The 22,451-nt window shown below is 49.7% G+C and overlaps 2 protein-coding genes across 2 annotated transcripts in view; both read right to left on the bottom strand.

The window, feature by feature from the left end:
- ANTXR1 (ANTXR cell adhesion molecule 1) overlaps positions 1-14,373 on the bottom strand; it is a 60,391-nt gene extending 46,018 nt beyond the window's left edge. Inside the window, exons 1-6 of the mRNA XM_077789227.1 lie at positions 13,625-14,373; positions 6,925-6,996; positions 5,655-5,726; positions 3,187-3,268; positions 2,364-2,397; positions 1,563-1,642 (exon numbers count right to left, since the gene is read on the bottom strand). Of these exons, the coding sequence (XP_077645353.1) occupies positions 1,563-1,642; positions 2,364-2,397; positions 3,187-3,268; positions 5,655-5,726; positions 6,925-6,996; positions 13,625-13,776 (492 nt within the window). The 5' untranslated portion in view covers positions 13,777-14,373. The remainder of the gene's footprint in view (positions 1-1,562; positions 1,643-2,363; positions 2,398-3,186; positions 3,269-5,654; positions 5,727-6,924; positions 6,997-13,624) is intronic.
- A 2,798-nt stretch (positions 14,374-17,171) lies between these two features.
- GKN1 (gastrokine 1) lies at positions 17,172-19,347 on the bottom strand. Its single transcript, XM_031506710.2, has 6 exons — positions 19,318-19,347; positions 18,689-18,742; positions 18,407-18,547; positions 18,172-18,282; positions 17,676-17,817; positions 17,172-17,260 (listed from the first exon to the last, which is right to left on the bottom strand). The coding sequence occupies exons 1-6, from the start codon at positions 19,327-19,329 to the stop codon at positions 17,172-17,174; spliced, it is 549 nt and encodes a 182-aa protein (XP_031362570.2). The 5' UTR covers positions 19,330-19,347.
- Between the last annotated feature and the right edge of the window lie 3,104 nt (positions 19,348-22,451).

Below are 22,451 nucleotides of genomic sequence, written 5' to 3'. Positions count from 1 at the left end.
TTAGCAGAAGGGCACTTGAAAAGTTTTCCTCCTTGATTGTGTAAAATCAGTTTTATCTGCTGCTATAGCTGCTGGTGTTCAGTAAAGGGATTTTTACAAGCTAATTAGTTCACCTTTCTAGCTCCTCCAGCTTCCCAAAAGATGTCAGACAGGCTAAATCATTTTTCTTTTCCTCGTTTAGGGCACATCCCAGTGTAACAGTGACCTAAAATCTTTTGTGTGCTCTGTTTCAGGCAGTGTGCCCGGGCTCCTGGCACCTGGAGCTGAGAGAGGCTCCACTGCACCCAAAACTGCATCACTGCAGTGCTCACACAGCATCTGAGCCCAGGGAGAGCAGCCACAGGTTTGATTTTCCTGCTGCCTCAGTGGAGCTGCATTTACTGCTGCTCCAAACGAGCAGGGATGCAGTAATTTAATGGTATTTCAGCAGAACCAGAACCAGAGCTGAGTGGAAGCTCCTTCCCAGAAGAGGTGCTGGCGAGTCCGACTGAACGGGGAGACTGCAGCAATGTGAGCTGTTAAAGCAAAGAGCTTTTTCAGCAAAGAGCTTTTTCAGCAAAGAGCTTTTTCAGCAAAGAGCTTTTTCAGCAGAAAAGCATCATTGCACTTTCACCCTGGGAAGCTTCAACCCAAACAACTGGAGCAGCTCCGAGCAAGGGCCGAGCTCAGGAGCTCCTTCCACCAGCCCATGACTGTTCCTCCCCACAGCAAAACAAATATGACACTTCTGACCTTTCAACTTGTTCACTCACCTCTCAAAGCAAACTTGTTTTTCTTGTGGATTTTTTTTATTTCAGAAGGGAAATAAAAAGAGATGAACCGTAAGGAGGGGAGCTGGAGATTCAGGATTTGCTGGAGCAATATTGGTTTTGCTCTACAAACCCATTCTTTTTGTTGGTATTGGATTTAATGCTGCACTTTGGGCAGACTGAGAGGAAAAATTCTGTCCATAGGAAACTCATGCAGAAATTCCCTCTGCCAAGTTTAGATCATCCTGGTCTGACTGACAAGTGCCAATTGCTCCTCTCTGCAGGGAGGATGTCCAAAGGAACGCTCTGCAGCAGAGCCCTCCGTGCTCACCCCACTGTTCAACATTTTGCCCAGTTCACTAATTTAATGAGGATGTTGAGAATGCGTGCTTGAGTCTCAGAGATATTTGTGAAATGTCAGACTGGCTGATCTGAAAGGTTTTCTGATGTGACAGAAGCTGCCACCCTCTTTTTGCAGTCCTGACAGTGTGAGAGGGGAAAATAAAGTGAAAATGAGACTATTCAGCATTTCCCAGAGCAATCCAGTAAATACTGAAACTTTTCAGCTGTGAACAATTCCTTCTCCTCTGTTTATTTCTAAGTGGAAGTTTTAACCCCTCTCCTTCCCCTGAACAGGCTCAGCTGTGGCGAGTCAGAGGCTGCTGCTGTCAGTGGTTGTCCTTCAGATTGGTGTCTGCAGAGCACCAGAGTGGAGATTCCTGGCTGGGAAAATGTTTTCCTCATCTTTGGCATGCACAGCAGCAAGGCCAGCCATTCCAGTGGCTGCCTGAGTGCAAGGTGCAGGTCACTTACCTCCCTCTCGGAGTAGAAAAACAGATCTTCGTGGAGCTCTCCATCTGTCAATGCAATGATGACACTGGCAGTTCTGTAACCTGAACACAAAACCTCCTCAGTCCCCGCCTGGCACCTCCGAAAACCTCCTGCCTAAGGGCACAACCCTGCTGCTGCTGCAGCCACCAAAACCCAGGGCAGCTTGGTCCTAGCCAGCTCCTGGCTTTATTCATGCTCTCGCTTCAAGAAATCCTTTTTCAGCTTGTGATGAAAAGCTCAGTTGGAATTTAAATGAAGATGGTGGGGAAAGGGTCTAAAATTGTCAAGGTTCCTGAGCAACACTTCAGGAACATCATTAAACCTTTGCAGCCTTCCCTTCCAAACCAGAAAGTTTTGACATCAATTACAGGGAAGGAAAGGACATTTTTCCAGTTGTCTGCACTTAGCACTGGTTTTAATAATTGCGGATTAAAAAAAAAATCTTTTACCCAACAGCTTCTCCACGTATTTGTGTTTCAGAAGGAGGAAGAAATGGTTGCCTGAGCCCTCCAGAAAAAGCAAGGTACCAGTTTTGGTGAGGGTGGGCACCTGCAGCCAGGCTGGCTTCTCCCTTTTGGCCTGAAACACTTTAATTCCAGCTCCTTAATGCTGCACTTGTTGTTTTCCCCCTTCAGGAATAATTCCCTGACTAGCACCACATCCCTGCAAGAATAGAAGCCACCCCCACCCTTCCCACAGCAGAGCTGCATTTTAGATGTGATAAAGTTATCAATCAAAAAGAAAGAGAAAAGAAGCATTCAGTGGGTCAAGAAGGGCTCTCACCGTGAACGTTCTCGTAGTAAATCTGCTCACTGGCCTGAAATCAGAGCAGATTATTAGTAATAAATCAATAATAGGAGCTTGTGAACAAGCTGTGCAGCAGAAAGGAGGGGCTGGTGGCAGTGAGGGTGTCACGTCTGCAGCTCTGATTTCTGACTCAGAGCAGGGCTCTTGCTTGGGCTTTTCTCTGCATTCCTGCAAGGTCTCAGCAGCAAACCCAGCCCAGAGCTGTCTCCCACTATTCTCCTCCCTGAAAACCCCATCCACTTCCATCCCTGAGGAGCATCCTGGGCCCAGTGCTAAATATTCCTCAGCAGCTCTAGCTCAGCTGCTCCAGCTGCAAACAAAGCAGCAGCTCTGCTGGGTCCCCTCAGCTCCTGCAGTGATGGGACAGACTTCCAGCAGTTCAAACCTCTCCCAAATACCCACGTGGGACAGAGGTGGGGGGAAATGCAGGAGCTCAGCTTTACAGAAACTCCTGAGCTTGTCAAATGTGGAAAAAACACGCCCAGGAGGAGAAGGCAATAAGGTCTGCAGTTACTTGGCCACCCCAGGTGTGAGCTGTGACCTCTCCCCACTCAGCCCAGGTAGGACTGAAGCTTCCCACTCCTCCTGGACCCAGTGCCACTGCCTCCCCCAAAGCAGAAAAGGCAGAAATAAAGAGAATTAGCAGAGCCTGCAGCTCCAGCACGGAGCCCTCCCCTCCCTGTGCTGCTGCAGCACAGGGACAGGGTCCCACTCACCCAGCAGGGAATTTCCAGCCAGCCCCAGCCTTGTGCAGCTCCCGAGGAGCAGAGACCCTGCTCAGCCCCCCTGCCCCAGTTACCCTCTCAAATCCTTCGTGCATGTACGTGTCCCCTCCTGGCAGCACCTTCTGCAGCTCCTCCAGGCCCTGGCGGATCTGCTCCCTGCAAGGAAGGCAGGCACTGTCAGGGCAAAGGCATCAGCAGGTCCTGGCGGGCACTGTCAGGGCAAAGGCACCGGCAGGTCCTGGCGGGCACTGTCAGGGCAAAGGCACCGGCAGGTCCTGGCAGGCACTGTCAGGGCAAAGGCACCGGCAGGTCCTGGCAGGCACTGTCAGGGCAAAGGCACCAGCAGGTCCTGGCAGCCTGCACAGGTGGCTGATGGACACGGCAGGTCCTGGCAGCCTGCAGAGGTGGCTGATGGACACGTCAGGTCCTGCAGGGCACAGCCAGGCACAGAGACTGCAGAACAAGAGTCACCCCAGTGCCTGGCCAAGGATGTGGAACACAGAGCTGTGCTCCCAGTGCTCCCAGTGCCTGGGGAAAGCAGCTCAGCAGCACCATCCCCGAGGGCAATACCCACACATTTCATACATTTCTTCCTAAACAAATATTCCCTGCTCAAACCTCAGCAGCTGATTTGCACCTGGCTCCCTTTCCTCACACCTTTGCTGACTTGAGCACGCAAACATCAGCGAGCAGCTTCAGAAAATGGCACTGGGGCCACCCTGGCAGCTCCAGGCTGTGTAGAGCTGTGGCTGGGAGCCTGAAGCCTTTCCCTGCTTCATCTGGGCTCGGGGTGTGCTTGGCTCTTTCAGAGTGCCAGGCACAGAGATCAGGGGGTGGGCAGGGATTTGCTGCTTCTCTGAGTGGCAGAACCAAACTCTGGAAGCCAAGCACGGCCAGGAGTCTTTAATGCAGGATAAAAGGCTGGGGGGCACCTGAGCCAACTGCACAGTGCCACGGCAAGGGGCGAGGTCGCTGCAGGCACACCCACAGCAGGAGTGGGTTTTGAGCCCTTCAGGAAGGGCAGCTGGTGTGGGCACACACTCGGAGAGGCTGCCTGCAGCAGGGCACTGCCACTGCTCACTCTGCACTGCACAGGCTCCCTGCGGGCAAAGACTGCCTGCTCGGGCAGGGGCTGAGCTACCAAACTTCCAAAAACCCATTTTGTACCTGGGACATCCCAAACTAGTCACACACTTATCAGGTTCCTCCTCTCAGGCAGCCAAATCAAGGCTGGGTATAAAATGGAGCATTCCCTGTGATCACAACTGTTTGTGAGAGGTTGGTACTGACATTTTTTAGAGTATGCAGCAAAAGTCATTGAGGTTTGTCATGCCAGACCCTTTAGAGGCACAGAGTTTTCCCAAAAGGAAGCTCAGCACCCTCAAGGCCCCACCTGCAGATGCTGAAACACCCCTAGAGCAGGGAAGCTCTCCCAGGTGACAGAGCCCAGCCCAGCCCTTGTTTGTCAGTGCCAGGTAAAACCCAGCAGAGAGCTGGCTCTGAGGCCATCCCAAAGCAAAATCTGCTCCCAGCCAGTACTTCTGGGACAGCTGGGCAAGTATGGAACACAAAATATGGAATACACCCCACGTGGGAGCATTTCATAGCTCAGAGCCTGAGCAGAAAGGAGATCCCTGCACTGGGGTTTGCTCCAAGGGTGGGACAGCAAGAGCAGGAACAGGTTTTGCTTTGGCACCCGGTTAAATAAATGTGCCTCATTCTCTTCATCCCTGCTGCTGCAGAAAGTGGCAGAAGAGGCTGGCTGGGCTTTGGGACGTTTTCAAGGCTGGTGTGAGTGTGCACTGCCCTGCAGGAAGGCAGCCAGCTGCTCTGGTATGTGATTTCAGACGTCCAATATGTAAAACACATGCTGCCTCCTACACTGCACACATGTGGTACGTATATTGCTGCTCCACGTGGCAATGAAGTTAACAGAGGAAGCGAGAGCGATTTAAGGACCTCATCCAGCTCTCCTTGGAAGCCAGAATAAAATAATAATAATAAAAAAAATCCATCCTGTAGGTTTTACTGGGATTAACTTGGGGGTCTGTAAGGGGGTGGGAGGGATGCGCTTCACAAACAAAGCAATCTGCTAGTGCCCAAAAATCCACCCCAGACATCCTTTGTCTGTGGCACCTTCAGACCTTCCAGGAAACCACATCCCCCTGCCCCAGGAGCGTGGGTGTCACCTCTGCCCGTCCAGCCTGTTTCTGTGGGAAGGGAATTTCAGCTCTTCCAGGAGAAACTCCCAGAGGATGTCCCACAGACACCGAGCCTCTGCTGCTCTGACAAAATCCTGATCCCTCAGGGAAAGCAGGGGAGCTGAAAGCCTGGCAGCTGCCTGGAGCATTTTGGAAATTGAAATGGAGCAGGGAACCTCTGCCTTGAGAGGCCCCAGTGCATTCCAGCAGCTGAGGATGGGCACAGGACTCTGCCAGTGAAATGGGCAGCACAGAGGTGCCACAGCACGTTCCCAGTGGGATGGAAATCACTGAGGAAGAGGAGGGAGGAAGCTGCTGTTGACCTTCAAACCTCTCCTTACCTGTCTTCTGTTAACCTCATTAGAATTGTCCCTCTGGTTGAAAAAACAATGAAGGACATCCTCAGCTGAGGGCTGGAGGAGAGAAAAAAGGGAATTAATGTGGGCAGAGCTCTGTGTGTGTAACACAGTCACACTCTGCCAGTCCCAGCTCACCAGGATGAAAATGGGTTTGCCCTTCCCAGCCCAGGGAATCCTTGGGCAATCCTTGTAAAGGATGCAGAGAACTCCTGTGCACAGCCTTGGCATGGCCACAGCCAGAAAGTGCCCCGAGAGAAGGGAGGGCTGGTTGTGTTTGCCACAGCCCCTTCCAGCCCTGCCCAGGGACTGCTCGCCCAGGCTCAGGGAATTCGGGGCCCGGGAGCCACAGCCAGGGGCTCTCCTGCCACCCAACCCTGTGCAGCCCAGGCAGGAGGACTCCTGCCCCAACTGGGGAAGGCAGGCAGGAAAAAATGGAATTCTCTTCTCTCCCCCTGTGCCCAGAACAGGAGCTGGGGAGGGCAGCCAGTGGAGGTGTGAGGAACTATGAAGAGCAGTCAATGGAGGGTGTGAGGAACCATCAGGATCAATGGAGGGTGTGAGGAACCATGAGGAGCAGTCAATGGAGGGTGTGAGGAACCATCAGGATCAATGGAGGGTGTGAGGAACCATGAGGAGCAGTCAATGGAGGGTGTGAGGAACCATCAGGATCAATGGAGGGTGTGAGGAACCATGAGGAGCAGTCAATGGAGGTGTGAGGAACCATCAGGATCAATGGAGGTGTGAGGAACCATGAGGAGCAGTCAATGGAGGTGTGAGGAACCATCAGGATCAATGGAGGTGTGAGGAGCCATCAGGAGCAGTCAATGGAGGTGTGAGGAACCATGAGGAGCAGTCAATAGAGGTGTGAGGAACCATGAGGAACAGTCAATGGAGGTGTGAGGAACCATCAGGATCAATGGAGGTGTGAGGAACCATCAGGATCAATGGAGGGTGTGAGGAACCATCAGGTTCAGTCAGTGGAGGTGTGAGGAACCATGAGGAGCAGTCAATGGAGGTGTGAGGAACCATGAGGAGCAGTCAATGGAGGTGTGAGGAACCATCAGGATCAATGGAGGTGTGAGGAACCATCAGGATCAATGGAGGGTGTGAGGAACCATGAGGAGCAGTCAATGGAGGTGTGAGGAACCATCAGGAGCTCTCTCTCCAGCACTTTTCCCCATGGGCAGCAGCAGTGCTGGGGCTGGGAGGCGCTGGCAGCCCAGAGCCCAGCAGGGACCTGAGCCCTCCTTACCTGATGAACTTGCGGGCCAGGTGCTCCACAAAGTGATAGATCTCGTTCCAGTGGTGCAGGACACTGCCTGACCTGGGGACACAGGGATCACAGGACACGTCAGGGTCACCTTTCTGTCCCACATTGCTCCAGCTTTGTTCAGCACTGGCTGCCCATGCTCTTCTTTAACGGGATCAAACTGAACTGACATTTCCCAGTTTTCTCTGAAAAGCAGGAATAATTCCTGCCCCATGCAGGTGTTTGAGGCTGCCCTTGGCAGGGGCCCATGGCACTTAGGCTGGGCTTTGGCAGAGCCTTAACCAAACAAACCCTGTGAGGGTGAGGAGCTGGTTCTCTGCACGACATTTCAGATTAATTCCACCCACTCGCTTCCAAACCATTACACAGAGCTTTGAGCTCCAGTGTGTTCTGAGAATTACATGCAGTTGGAGGAACAGATTATTAAACTCCTCCAGTGTTTCCACTGTGCCAGAGACTATGAAAAGTAAAACACCTTAGTCCACATCTCAACTGCTCTGGTTAATTCTTTCACACCTCAGCTAAAGACAAAACAAACTAATTTTGCTCCTCAGGAGAATAAACCATAGGATGTAATGGGGTTGGATTATTCTTTATGTTGTAAGAACGAGGAAAAAATTAGGTTAATCAGAATCTTTCAGCACAAAATGCCCCTTCTGGCATAAACACTTCTGTGAACACTGGAATATTAATATCGGGAAAAAAAATTTCTTTCCTAGAGTTGGAAAATAAATGTGTCATCACTTATTCAATTCATTGAGTACAATTAGAAATATTTATAGGGGAAACAACCATTCCAGCTGCAACAGAAACTTCATTGATCTGCAGCCTGAGGAAGAAAAGATGAAGGCTCGAGGTGGTTTTCCACTTCCCAGGAAGAAAAGGCAAACGAGCAGTTGTGTCCTGGCTGAGCTCTGGGAATAAATGAGAGGCAGAGCAGGTCCCAGCCTGGCTGCTCGGGGAATAAAGCACAGGATGCAATGCTGTGCTTTGCTGCTGTTGATTCTTGTTTATTTAATGCAGTGATGCTGCACCTGCAGAGGCACCAGGAGCACGCAGAGCTCGTCCTGGGGCTCCCAGACATTTCCTGCCCTTTCCCCACTCCTGCTTTTCCTTCTCAGCCATTCCCTCCTGCCCCACAGTTCCTGGAGCTGCTCTTTCCCTGCCTGACCCCCAGCAGCCCATGCAGAGATGACATTTAGCTGTGAAGCTGTGCAGCACCTCTTTATTGAGCTCTTCAAAAATAACCCAAACGGGCCCAAATGAGGAAAAAAATCCAGGCCCTGTGCAGAAACTGTGACCCTGTGCCTTGCTGCACAAAGGACTGGAGCCCAAAAGTTTAGGATGAGTTTAAGGCTGGCCTTCGAGACACCCTGATGGCAGAGCAGGCAGGATCATCAGCAGATGCTCTCAGTGCTGAACTCTTCCTTCCTTTCTTTCCTCACACCAGGACACAAGGTGGCTTCTTCCCCACTCAGATGTTAATCAGAGGAACAAAGGAACAGCAAAACTCTTGATAAACCAATTAAACCACACAGTGAGAAAATTGGCATCCTAAGAGGTGAGGGGTGACACGCATCAGGACTCGCTCTCAGGCAGGAAACTCAAACCCTGCTGCATGCAAACCCCAAATTGATAGAGCAGAGACACACAGGGCTCAGCCCCAGGTGCAAATTCCCCTTGGATATATGGGATAACTCGGAGAGCTTGAATTCCACAGCCCTCCAGTCCCAAATCATTTCCTAGAACTGGCCTGGAAAAGATTAATTGTCTTTAGATGGCGAGGCATAAAAACCACTTGACTTTACTGCAAGGGTTGCATCAATCTCCAGAAGACTTGGAGAAGCAAGGCTTGGTTAATCAGAATGAGCTAGTCCTCGCTTCAGATAAACAGGGGCCCAAAATCCAAGTTCCCACTTTTGCTGAGCACACATTGTCCTCCCTGCACAGCAATTCCCACCTGGGCCAGCCCAACCTGCCTGGGTTCATTTCTGCCAGGCCTGCACTTAGGAAAAAGCTCTCCTTGTAAATAAAATGCATTTTCTGAAACACCCTTCAGGCTTCTCACGTTCTTCACTCGGCCTAAAATGGACAAACCAAATCCAACCAACATTTCTGCAGCCAGTGCAAAGCTGACAAAAGCAGCCTTAGCTCCCAGCGCCCACCTCCCTGAGCTGTGTCACTCAGCACCACTCTGTAAGACACCTCCTTTGCACAGTGAGGCAGGCCAAGAACTCTGAGAAGGATGAGTATTTCTAAAGTCCAACTGTAAGATAAGAAAAGCCAATTTTCAAATAGTTCTCTCCTCATATTCCCAGAAGAAACAAGATCAGTGAGCCAAGACTTTGCAGCTGAATGGCTAATGCTTTAAACTTGGAATTTAAGAAAAGACTCATCCTGAAGATGCCAAAATCTCTTCTGGAGAAGGGCCCAATAAATGGAAATTAAACCCAAGTGAACCATTCTCTTTAACAAGCGAGTTAGACACTCTGTGGCCATCTCCACTGGCCTCTGTACCCCCACAGGGGATGCAGGTGTTGAGAGAGACCTGCAGAGGCTCCAGCCAGCCCTGCCCTTCTGCAGGTGCCCTCCTCCTCCTCACTGGGACAGGATGCTCCAGAACCCAAAGCTGCAGCCCTCAAGCCTCCCTAGACTTGGCCTTCCTTGCACTTTTTAGACTCCACTTTTCCATTTCTGCTGTGGAACCTTCTCATAGCCGTGGGTTTATCCAGGTCCAGAAGGGTCAGAGGATCAGGCCCACACTCTTACACCAAGAGCCCCCAGGAGTTAATGCTCTGCAGCTGGCAGGAGGACACGGAGACACTTGGTTCAGAGGCTGATGCTGATCCAAAAATCTCCTTAAGTTTGCCTGGGTTTGGAGTAACTCCCAGAAGCCTCACAGCTCTCAGAGGTGCCATTTACCCAAGCAGTTGTGCAGCATCTCTTTATGAGCTCTTCAAAACCAGCACAAATGAGCCCAAAAGCATCCTTTATCTTTCCAAATGCTCCAGGAGCAACCCTGAAACCTCTCCACAGCACAGAGGCGTCCCAGAGGTGATGCAATTCTTGGAGGAAACGCTGTTATCTCCTGCCACACTTCACAGCAGGCACTCACTGCCAAGCCCTGCAGGTCACAGACCCACAGGGTCAGAGCAGGACAAGCCTCCAAGCCCAGCTCAGCCCAAGAACATTCTTTGCTCTGGAATGGCCAGAGGGGTTATGCGAAAAAAAAAAAAAACAATTAATAAGCAAGTAGCCATGAGTTGATTGGCATCCATCAGCAGGCAGAGTGCTGCAGGCACACACTCAGGCCTGCTGGAAGGAGCTCCTGCCCATTCCTTTCACCAAGGAATTCTTCATCCAGAGGCAGCACTGGGTCAAAAACACATCCATGGCTCCTGACTCTGGCAGGGATTGCACACATGAGCTCAGCTCGCTGCAGTTGCCTGCCCTTGGCAGAACTGGGAGTTAATTCCGTTCCTTCAGGCAAGAAGACACAAAAATGCACAATTTTCTCCACCCTGCCTTGCTGGCATCCCTCAGCCCTCATGCTAGCAGAGAAAAATCATCCCTCCACATCCTTGCAAGCTCCTCCATCCCAACCAAATGCACATCTGGCTCTGGGTGCAGGCACCAGCCTGGGGTGTTCCCAAATTCCAGCTGTGCTGGGGAGGTTTGCTCACTGCAGGTCAGCTTGGTGTGAGCATTAATCAATCACACAGAGAACATTTTTACAACAACTGGGACAATTTATCAGTAAGGACAAACGTTTGGGCTTTTTTAGCAACATCTCACTGCTTCCTCATTGTTCTGTACCTTAATTTGCAGCCTGCTGTTGATTCCTTGGCACCAACTCCTCCAGTGTGTGGAGCCTGAACCCACAAACCCTCTCAGCACCACAGAACACAAAAGGAGAGGCCACCCTGGACCAGCTCTCCCAGAGTAAGCCAGGCCTACCTTCCACAGCTCTGGGCTTGTCTTGGTGTGACCTCCACCCTGAGGTGCTCAGCACCTGCACAGAACCCAAACTGCAAACAGGACACGACCCTAAACAGCAAACAGCTCCTCCAAATAACATAAAGCTACTCCAAATAACATACAGCTTGAGACTAAATTGAGAAAATAGACACAGTGTGAGATTTTGCCATCAAGGACAAGAGGCATGGTCTGTGGAAGGTTCCTCACCCATGGCATGGGGTGGAGCCAGATGATCTTTAAAGACCTCCCAGCTCAAGCCATTCCATGATTCCATCAGAGTGTTAAAGGAAATGTGATAACCAGCTCCACCACAGTAAATCTCTCACCAGAGCTTAAAGAGCCAGGTCCAGTGGTGTACTGTACCCAGGAACAGCTGAAAAGCCACAATGCTCTTCCAGAATTCCACTGGAGACCAAGGAAATTTTTACAGCACATCCTGCTCATTTCTGCACCAGGAAAATCCCAGGAAGAGGAGCTCTGCAATGTCAGAGCAGGGTTTTTGTGGGATACCTTGATACCTACACGGGGGCCAGCCTGCCTGCTTTAAAGCTTGTGCCAAGGCTGGTGTTTACACCCAGATCCTCAATCCTGGGATCAAAGCTCACAAGTTCTGGATTTTACTGGGGGAACAGCACGGAACTTGGATTAAGGACCTGCTGAAGTTACATTAGCTCAGAGGTGGAACACAGCACATCCATGAGATCTGAGAAATCCTTCAGTCCTGCTTCAGCTTCCAGCTGACAAAAGCTCTCTGCACTACAAATCATGCTCTGGGTTTGTTTGGGTTCAGGGTTTTTCCATTTGTAGCAGTAGAGTTATTCCAATTAATAACTGGAAATGAGGAAGCCAGGTAGACCTTTCCACTGAATAAAAGAAATTAATCTTCCCCCTGGAGCATCAGGACAACTGGCACACTGAGGTGGCCGGTGTCTCTGTTAGATTTTTACCCAGTGTTTTGTGAGAAAGGGTTATGTAATTCCAAGTCATTTATACGAATGGAATGTGGGAGCTACTGCAAAACACCCCAGAGGATCACTCAGAAACTTCATCTGTGAGCACTTCTGGCAGTGTGCAAATACTTTCCCGTCTCTGAAATTTATGGTTATTAATGTCAGTGCCATGGCTCTGGCAGGCACCACCTCCAGTATTTCCAAGCCTTTGGTTCAAGTGAACTGCTCTTGATCAAGAAAATCAGGACACTCATTTCAGCTCATACCTTTTAGAGTTTGTTTTTCTTTCTTTTTTTTTTTTTTTAATTGTTGTATTGCTTTAGTAAGAAGCTTTCCAAAGCTCAGCACAAAATGATTCCACATTGCTCCATCCCCACTGGAAAAAAAGTAGCACTCCTACAGTGCCAAGGAGGTGACAGTGCCACAATTAGTGATGAAAAAGTGAGGTAGGAAGTTATCTCCAGCACAAACAGCTAAACAGTCAAAAGATGCATTTGATTAACAGAAGAAACAAAGGAAGTGTGACTCAGCTAGGGAAAATAAAGCTCTTTAAATGAGGCACTCGAGCCCTTCTCCATCCCAGCAGCTGAATTCAGCCCCCTCCGAAGGGAGCAGCCCCTCTCTGGGCTGGTTTGTACCAAAGCTGCTGTTCTGGGCACAGGGACAGGGACACGAGCAGAGCTCCCTGCACATCCCAGTGTTGGAATTGGTGCCTGCAGACCAGTTCTGCATTCCCTGCACTGGAATTGGTGCCTGCAGGAGCAATTCTGCACTCCCTGCACATCCCAGCGCTGGAATTGCTGCCTGCAGGGACAATTCTGCACATCCCAGTGTTGGAATTGGTGCCTGCAGGAGCAATCCTGCTCTCCCAGCTCTGGAATTGGTACCTGCAGGAGCAATCCTGCTCTCCCTGCACATCCCAGCTCTGGAATTGCTGCCTGCAGGAGCAATCCTGCTCTCCCAGCTCTGGAATTGGTACCTGCAGGAGCAATCCTGCTCTCCCTGCACATCCCAGTGTTGGAATTGGTGCCTGCAGGAGCAATCCTGCTCTCCATCCCAGCTCTGGAATTGGTGCCTGCGGGAGCAATCCTGCTCTCCCTGCACATCCCAGCGCTGGAATTGCTGCCTGCAGGAGCAATCCTGCTCTCCCTGCACATCCCAGTGTTGGAATTGGTGCCTGCAGGAGCAATCCTGCTCTCCCTGCACATCCCAGTGTTGGAATTGGTGCCTGCAGGAGCAATCCTGCTCTCCCTGCACATCCCAGTGTTGGAATTGGTGCCTGCAGGAGCAATCCTGCTCTCCCTGCACATCCCAGTGTTGGAATTGGTGCCTGCAGGAGCAATCCTGCTCTCCCTGCACATCCCAGTGTTGGAATTGCTGCCTGCAGGATCAATCCTGCTCCCCCTGCCCTGGGGGCAGCCCCAGCCGGCTCCGGGGAAAGCAGAGGGGTCCGGGCACTGCCCGGCTCCCAGGCACAGTTTTCAGCAACTCGAGCTCGGGCCACACAAAGCTCCCGCAGCGGAACATCTCTAAGGATGGGATGGCAGAGCACAACGGGGATTTGGGCGCCGGACCCACCGAAGAATACCAGTACAACACAGCAATAACCACGGCAGTAACGGAGCTGCAGAGGTCCCCTGGGGACACAGGGACTCCTACAAAACCCAAACGCAAAGAAAACCTCCTCGGTATCAGCGTGTGCCCTTCCAGCTCGTGCCTAGCCAAAGAAAAAGAACAAAGCAGGGCTGACTTACTTGTCCAGGATGAAATACAAATCAAACCCTCCGTAGCAGGCAGGACCACCGTTCTCCCTCTTCCCGCCGTGCCCATCGCAGGTGAGTGTAAAAATCGCTAGGAAGGCACACTTGAAGCCAAATCTCAAGATGCTTTGCTTTGCAATGGCCATTATATCCAGAGAGGAGGAGAAAAAAGAAATCTCTTCTTCCAAAGCTCCTTTATTTCACAGGTTTTTCCACAAAAGCCATCCAATGACCATTAAAAGCTATAGATATATATTGTATTCCTTAAAACTCCACTCGCCACAGTTGTCCACGGGAATCGCAAGACTTTCCCCCTTGTTTCCCTTGCACTTCTGTTTCTTGGTTTCAGATTTCAAGATGCACAATACTGTATTTCACTTTTTTTTTTTTTTTCTTTAAAGGGACTTGACCCTCAGTCTCCCTCGCAGCTCTCGGGAAGCAGCAGCATTGTTTGCCAAGAGCAGCAGCAGCCTCCTCACAAATCTTGCTTTGTCGCGGACTTCAGAAAACACAGGGAGGGTTTGTGGCTTTTCCTCCCCCCCACCCCCCCTTAATTATTATTGTTATTATTAAAGATGGCAAGCTCTGCTTTGCCTTAGCCAGAGCAGCTCAGAGAATGCCACCTCGCGGCCAGAACTCGAGCACAGGAGCCGGGACAGAGGCTGAGCGATCCAGGGCTGAATCCCAGCCCGGGCTGCCTTAGGACAGACCCAAATCCCAGCTTGGGCTGCCTTAGGACGGACCCAAATCCCAGCTTGGGCTGCCTTAGGACAGACCCGAATCCCAGCTTGGGCTGCCTTAGGACGGACCCGAATCCCAGCCCGGGCTGCCTTAGGACGGACCCAAAGCCCAGCCCGGGCTGCCTTAGGATGGACCCAAATCCCAGCTTGGGCTGCCTTAGGATGGACCCAAAGCCCAGCCCGGGCTGCCTTAGGATGGGCCCGAATCCCAGTTTGGGCTGCCTTAGGACGGACCCGAATCCCAGCCCGGGCTGCCTTAGGACGGACCCAAAGCCCAGCCCGGGCTGCCTTAGGACAGACCCGAATCCCAGCCCGGGCTGCCTTAGGATGGACCCAAAGCCCAGCTTGGGCTGCCTTAGGATGGACCCAAAGCCCAGCTTGGGCTGCCTTAGGATGGACCCAAAGCCCAAATCCCAGCCCATCCCTGCCCTGCCAGGGACACCTCCACTGTCCCAGCTGCTCCAAGCCCTGTCCAGCCTGGCCTTGGGCACTGCCCGGGGAGCCACAGCTTCTCTGGGAATCCCATCCCACCCTCACAGGAGGAATTCCTTCCCAATATCCCACTAACCCTGCCCTCAAGGCCGTTCCCCCTCATCCTATCACTACATCTTTGTTTTCCACACAGCCAGAAGAGATGTGCAGAGCTGCCTTTGTTCCCCACGTAGGCAACATCTGAGTTTAAAGACCTTTAAAAACCTGGGGCAGCTTCACAGGAGTGAAAAGCCACGTCAGGCTTCCTGCCTTGCATTTTCTCATACCTCAGGAGCACTCAGCAGTGCCCGTGCTCATCAAAGTCTGCCCCAAATCACCACCCTCACCAAACTCAGCTCAACCTCTAAAGCCTAAACTGAGTTCCAAGGAAATGGAGTGGAAAATATAACCCTGCACTCACCTCCCTTGTCTCCTTCCACAAACAGCACCACGGGCTCTAAAAGCAGGCAGGACAGCTCGAAAGGAGCACCAACCCCCAGAGAGGGACCCCAGCACCTCCAGCTTGCTTTCACTGGTACAGCAGCTCCCAAATTTCCCTCCCAGACCCCCAGGCCACACCAACGAACCCAATCTCCTAAGTGCCAACACCTGGTGAGTGGAGCAGCTGTCAGTGGGGGTTTCAGGGGATGCAATGCACCTGTGCCAGGCTTCAAGCATGGCATTTGTCCTTCAAACATCCTTAGCCAAAGTGGGGGAGATCAGATTCTCTGTGGGTTCAGAGTGACACGAGCCCCAGCAAAGCCTGGGGAAAAGTCAAGGAACTGATGGAGCTGTGAGTGCTCTGAGATGGGGGGAGCTGCTGACCAAGGGAACACCGAGCTGTATCCTGAAATTCTGAATTTCTTCAGGGCTAATCCCCTCCATATGCCTGCCTGAAGATTGTGCATTTTTCTTTATGATCTGGCAAGAGCAACACCAACACTCTGGCTCGTGTGGGACACAGGAGGGGTGTTGGAATATTTCTGCCCTTTCCCCCCTCACTAAAAGTGCCAGAATAAAAACATTTTGAAGATTGCAGGTTGTGTGTGAGAGACCTTGGGAAGACTGAGTGTGCTTTAGGCTCTGTGTGAGAGGCAATAACGAGGTGATTTAATTGCACACAGCTGTGCAAAGGCTAATGAAGCTCCAGTAGGTGCCTTTGGATTCAGGAGCACCTTTGGGTGACTCTGGGGTGGTTCCCTTTGGCTCTCAGGTGGCTGACCTGGATGATGGGTAGTGGCTTTTGTCAACACCTAAAAATCACATTCCCTGTTTTTCAGGACCTCAGGAAGCTGTCACAGCACCGTGTGGAAGCTGCCCACACTCCCCAGTGTTATTCTCATGATTAAATGATCACTGCACAGGAATTCCTGCTGCAGCCACCTCAGAGTCCCTGGCTGTGTCTGCAGTGCTGTAACCCAGCTCAGCTGGGCTGGAACTGGACCCACTTCACTCTCCTGGTGCTCTGGGACAGTCCTGGGATAGTCCTGGGAGAGACTCCTCTGGATGGGAGTCGAGGGCCTTTTCCATCTCAGCTGTGCAACTCGAGGCTGACACTCAGTGGCTAAGAGGATTTTTTTCTTCCCTGGACTGCTGTAATTTTTCAAGGGATCAGGAGCTCCCCGGGGTGGAAAGGTCTCCAGTGAGTGCCATGGGCTGATCCAGACCTCCCCAGAAGGTGCTGAGGCTCCCCAGCAGCCCCAGTGCATTGCCATGTCACGTCAGCAGAGGCTGAGTGGCTCAGCTCGGGGCACGCTGCCTTTTGGGTTAGAGAAAGGGAAATATCAACCTTGATTGTAAAGATTTGAGCAACAAGAATCTCAGCTTTGCATTATGGTAGGGACAGAACAACTCTGTAAATCCTACAAAGGAGACTCCCTCTAAGAAAGGTAAATTCACTGCTTTGCACTTCTTTTCTTCTGCCTTTTGTGCCCCCTGAAACAAGATTTTTAATGAGAAGCATCTTTCCCTAGGCAGGGAAGGAAGGTCCTACCTGTGAGTGCCTGGTTTGTACCATGGGCCTGCCCAGCTCTCTGGGTGTGCTGAGATGAAAAGAGCAGTGGAAGGGCTCAAATGGGGCAAAATATTTTCGTGGAGGTGTTCTTAGAAGAAAAAGGGTAGAGTAATGACAAACAGGCCAGAGTTATTCAATGATGAAGGAATTTAATTGATAGCTCTGCTCACCAACTGATCTGTTCCAGTCCTCAATCCTCAGGAAGGAACCTCTTGAAGGAAGAGATGCCAGGGAATAACTCCAGCAGGGCTGGCTTTGGGCAGCAGCTGCAAGGCTGCTGCTGGAGCATCCCCACAAGGCTCAGGAAAGGCATGATTTACACAAAGTCACCATTATGGCAGTAGGTGAGGGCCAAATATTGAAGGACATCGAGCTTGATGCATGATCCAAGATTGAATTGAGGTCCTTCAAAAACCAGAAAAGAAAAGCAATTACCATGAGACATAGATTAAGATGCTGTTAAGTTCTCTGGGTCAAGTCAGCTCTGAGTTGAAGGACAGAGGTGCTTAGAACTACCCTTTTTATTGACTGGGAATTACAGGAGAGCTCAGTTTGAGCTGAAACACTCTGGGACCAAAATTAAGCCTCCTTAAACTTCCTGGGGAGGAGCTCTAAGGATTTGCTTTGGGTCATTTATGGGGGCTGTGACCCCACCCTGTTCCAGTTCTGATCTGCAAAGATGTTGAACCCTTTGTACAACTGCTGAAGCCCTTGGTTTCTGTTTGATTCAAGGTGGAAGAGCAGCAATTGTGCATTGGTCATTCCCAAGGGAAACAAATGCCAGGTCACTCAGACACAGAATTCTTTTGCTTGCACTCACCATGAACCTCATAAGCCACATAAGTTGAGAGCCCTCTGCACATAGAGAAGATGTCTGGTCCATATGATTCGAGGTCACGAATAATTCTCTTCACAAGGGTGAATGTGATCTCCTTTGTAGGGGTTCTTGGACGATTCTGGTTCTAAACATCAAAACCCAGCATTCAGCAAGATCCGTGCCCTGCTCCATTTAACTCCAGGCATATTCCCAGCTTTAGCTGTTATAAACATTTTAAGAATAATCTAACTGAGCTACAACATTGGCCAAACATGTAAACCCTCTACTGGAAGCATCTGAACAAGGGTATTCCAATTGTCAAACGTTTAAAGTCACATTGCTGTAAAATGTCAGTGAAATTGATAAAAATATCTAATTACTGGTGTGACAAACCTGGTCTTTAAAGTACCTGTGGGTTTTGAAAATAGCAAGGCTTCCCATATCAGTAGACTTTGCATTAAGTACAACTTTCCAAGTAACTGCTCCTTTTCAACCTTACCCTGATGTCTGCAGCCAGCTGGGGAAGAGCATCAAAGTTGGGCATCTCTGTTCTGTTCATTATGGAAATGTAGCAAGCTCTCTCTGGCAGCACTTTGGTTGCCATAAAGCCCTGTAAAATAAAGTTATGGACCACTGGGAATTTAATCACTAATACTGGAATTTAATACCTATTTAAAAACATATAAAAGGAGATTTTATTGAATGTATGAGCAAGAACAAGAGACTGCACTCACTGTGTCATAGTTCCAGATGGTTTTCCAGTACCCATAGCTAGTCTTTTGTTCAATACTTGCCACCAGCCATTTCTTATTGATGGTCATAATTTGGTAGGCTCCACCAATGGAGATTTTCTTGCTTACTTCAGTCTGTTGATGCTAGAAAAGCAAATTAAAGAGCACTTTGGCTTTCAAGTGATTATCTGCCCAAGGCTTTAGAAAAATGAAAGGCTCAAGGAGATCTCTGAAGCAGAGATCATAGAAAGAGCAGCAATGTGGAAATTGTTTATTTGTACTCACATAATCAGCAAGGGCTGGAGTCAGGATGAGTCCAAGAAGGACTGCAGTCAAAATCTGAAATGAAAATCAAATACAAAATGTAACTGCAGCTCTGGCTGACAAATCTGGCCATGACAATCCTCCTCCCCTTTTCCTGTTCTGATGTTCAAGGCTCCTCTTTGGATCCTTTTTTTGCTTTCAACCTGGGATTGCACCAGTGCCCCCAAAGGGAGGCACCCTTGCTTTAGCCCAGGGTGCTCAAAGCAGACACATTTCACACTTGCTCTCTCAAGAGCTGCTTCTCAGACCTGTGCAGGCACACACAGGTATTTTACAGGAGTGAGGAGAAAGCTTTGCCATTTCTCCTGCTCTGGCATTACAGGGAAGGGCTTGATGCACTAGTGCAGTGCTCCAGTGGTGCAAAAGCGTTGACAAGAATGGGCATGGATTAGGCTTCCTGTTTTCTGAATCAGGTACAGCCAAGCCGTGAAGAAATCCTTACCTCCTCAGCTCCTCTGGGGAGCAGGGGCTCAGCTGCTCCTTCTGCAGGAGCACAATGGCCCCAGAGAGGCAGAAGCCCTTCTGAGAGAGAAAGGAATGGGTTTGAATCAAAGTTTCAGTGTGTAAGGAAGAAAAGCATGCATACTTACAGGGAGATGCATCCTGACTGCAGAGCTGATGCTGCTGAAGGCAGAATAAATGATGTGAGCCTCCCACCTTTTATTTGTTTTCAGAATTAGGTGTGGAAGGGCTGAATGCTGCAATAAAATTATTTTGTCATTTGTTTCCCCACTGCATGTCCCTGATAATTATTTCCTGGTGTAACTACTTGATAAATGTGGGGATTGTACTTCTGGAAATTTTGATTTGCTGGTGTCTGATGATTGTGAGGTAGGAATCTGTTGGTAGGTTAAAAAAAAAAAAAAAGGTTTTTTTGCCTCCTCCAGCAATGCCACGTGTATGATATTTCTCCTGCTCAAGCATAACCCCAGTGGCAGAGTGGTGTGAACTTTCATTGTGGTGCTCCTTGGAGTTTTTCCTGCTGTTCCAGTTTTTGGAATAGATTAAAGGAAGTAAGGATTTTGTTGATTCCCAGCAGTGTATAAAGCGGCAGTGTCCCTGTTTTGGGGAATGATTGCTCTTGGAGGTCAGACTAAAGGGGAGCTGGTTTCTGGCCTCAGAGGGAGGCTGGGAAGCCCATCTGGGAAGCCCACAGGAGCCATCAGTGCTCTTGTGTCAGAATTTGCACTCAGGCTTTACCCAGACCTGGTTTTCAGGATTGTACTGGGAACTCCGAGAGGGAAACGTGGGAGTGACACTGCTTAAATCAGGAACGTTGCTTGCCTGACCCAGGCAGGGAACAAGGGACAATCACTCACCCCCTGACAGCCTTGGAACATTATCTACCTGTATCACAGCCTGAGTGGAACGGGACCATTGTTACCAACTCGGGATAGGCCAGGGCACGAATCTCCTGGGAATGAAGGGCACGAATCTCCTGGGAATGAAGGGCACAAATCTCCTGGGAATGAAGGACAGCCATCTCCTGCCTCCATGAACAGCAGTGCTAGGGGGTCTCTGAGCTGCCCTGGGCTGCAGTGGGCTCCACGAGCATCTCCCTGGAGTGGGCTCTCTCCTGGAGCTTGCCAAGCCTCAGGGCTGCAGTACTGAAAAGACTCCCTGAAGTCTGGGCTGGTGCCCCCCTCTCCTCGAGACTCACCCCTCACCCACTGAGAAAGGCAAAGGTGTTTGTCCCGTCCCAGGGGAATTTTTAACAGGTCCTTTTGCACACATTGATAGAGATGTAAACAGCTTTGGGCCTGTGTGTGTGCATGAGGAGTGATTAGGGTATAATGTTGCTATCTTGAATCTATATTTCAGTCTTTGTTGTAATTGTAGTAAACACTATCGAACCACCTTGTCAATGAGTCAGTGTTTAAATGCTCTTAAACCCATTGCCCCCTCACCCTTTGCAGCCCTGGACTCTGTGTATGCCATTCTGAAATTATTTTAATTTGATTTTCCTTTGCAGGTTTCATCTATGCAGTAAGCAATAGACTAACCCTTGCCATTGAATTCTGTACTTCCACAAACTGATGTTGAAACCTGCTTTTTTATTTTCTTTAAGTGACTGAAACCACTCATTCACAACACCCTGGAAGCTAGAGCAGGAACCAGGAAACCACCAAGAAAAGAAGCAATCACAACCTGAAAGGAGCATTTGAATCTCACAACATTTTAACATTGTGACTGATTATCTTGCATCAAGTTATTTTCTGTCTTAAAATAATTCTGACTTCCAGTTTATTTTGTGGACAGGCTCAGCTCTTTCTGCAGTGGGATCCAGCTGAACAGGATTTAAGTATGCAGGAGAATTATTTGTTATGATGATAAATTCATTTGTGTTAAATGTTGTGAACAATTATTATCATGGAGACATTCTCTTGAATGTTGAATTGGTCCAAATTTTCATTTCAAAGGATTCTGATGAGGAGGATCTGAGTGCACAGGGGGGGTCTCTCATGTCTCATGGTTCTCCTAAGTTCTCAGCAAACAGCTGAGCCCTAACTTTATGTGACTTGCTGAGACTGTTGATTTGCCTCTGAGTGGTGAAGGAGAGAATATTGTCCTGTGGACGTGTCACGAGTGTGTGTCACCCCTGGAACACAGCACTTTCATATTTGAACACGTAGAGTTCCATCCCTGCCAAAAGGGAGATTTCTCCCCTGTAGTCCCCACCCTTTTGGCATTTTCACTTTGTCAGAAATCACTAAGAGTTCTCTCAGTGCCAAGAAAAGCTCAAAACCACTTAAAAGCTGTCCAGCCTTAAGAGTTTTATGAGAAAGCAATAGGTATACTTACAGGGAACTTCATTTGGATGGCAGGCCTGGCCAGCTCTGCTGCTAATTGATGTGTACTCTTGCTTTTTATACATAATATCCCAAAGTTAAATCTGAAAATGGGTTTGCCTTATTGGCAGGTGCCCTGTGTTCACAGAAGCATGACGAGTTTCCTGGGGAAGTGCTCTGATAAGAGGAGGCTTTGATACCTGCCTGATTGAATTCATGGCATACAGGGAGCTGAGAGGAAAGTGGTCGTGGTAAGCTCAGTGTATTGATCAGTCACTTTTAAATGAAAACCAATGATCATCAGAAGCAGAGCACAGATTCCCAGGAAACTTGTAGTGATGCTTTGTGCCAATGTGCACCAGATTATGAACTGAGGGCTGATTTGGGTGTGCCAGAAACTGAGGGATGGTGTTGGTACTAAAGGCAGATTTGTATTCACCTGGATAATTTGGGGCATCCTGCCATTTTTGTTAGAGAAAAGGAAATAATCTTGATTGTAAAGATTTGAGCAACAGGAATCCCAACCTTGCCTTTTTTTAGGAACAGAACAACAGAACAACACAAAGGAGACTCCTCTTCCCCTAAAGAAGGCAAATTCACTGCTTTGCCCTTCTTTCTTTCTGCCTTTTGTGCCACCTGAATCAAGATTCTTAACGTGAGACATCTTTCCCCAAACTGGGAAGGAAGGTCCTAACTGTGAATGCCTTATTTGTACCATACACACCGTGGGGCTTGCCCAGCTCTTTGTCTGTGCCCTGTGTTGAGAGCTGGCAATGAAAAGAGCATTTGAAGGGCTCAAATGGGGCAGAAGGGAGACAATAAAAATATTTTTGTGGAGAGTTCTTAGATGAAAAAGGGTAGAGTATCGACAAACAGGCTGGAGTTAATACATTATGAAGGACTTTATTTGAAAGATGTGGCCACCAGTTGATCTG

Source organism: Lonchura striata, chromosome 32, assembly GCF_046129695.1.
Source record: "Lonchura striata isolate bLonStr1 chromosome 32, bLonStr1.mat, whole genome shotgun sequence".
NCBI classification, from domain to species: domain Eukaryota; kingdom Metazoa; phylum Chordata; class Aves; order Passeriformes; family Estrildidae; genus Lonchura; species Lonchura striata.
The sequence above is the reverse complement of the archived record's forward strand: the minus strand, read 5'-3'. Positions and strand labels throughout refer to the sequence as shown.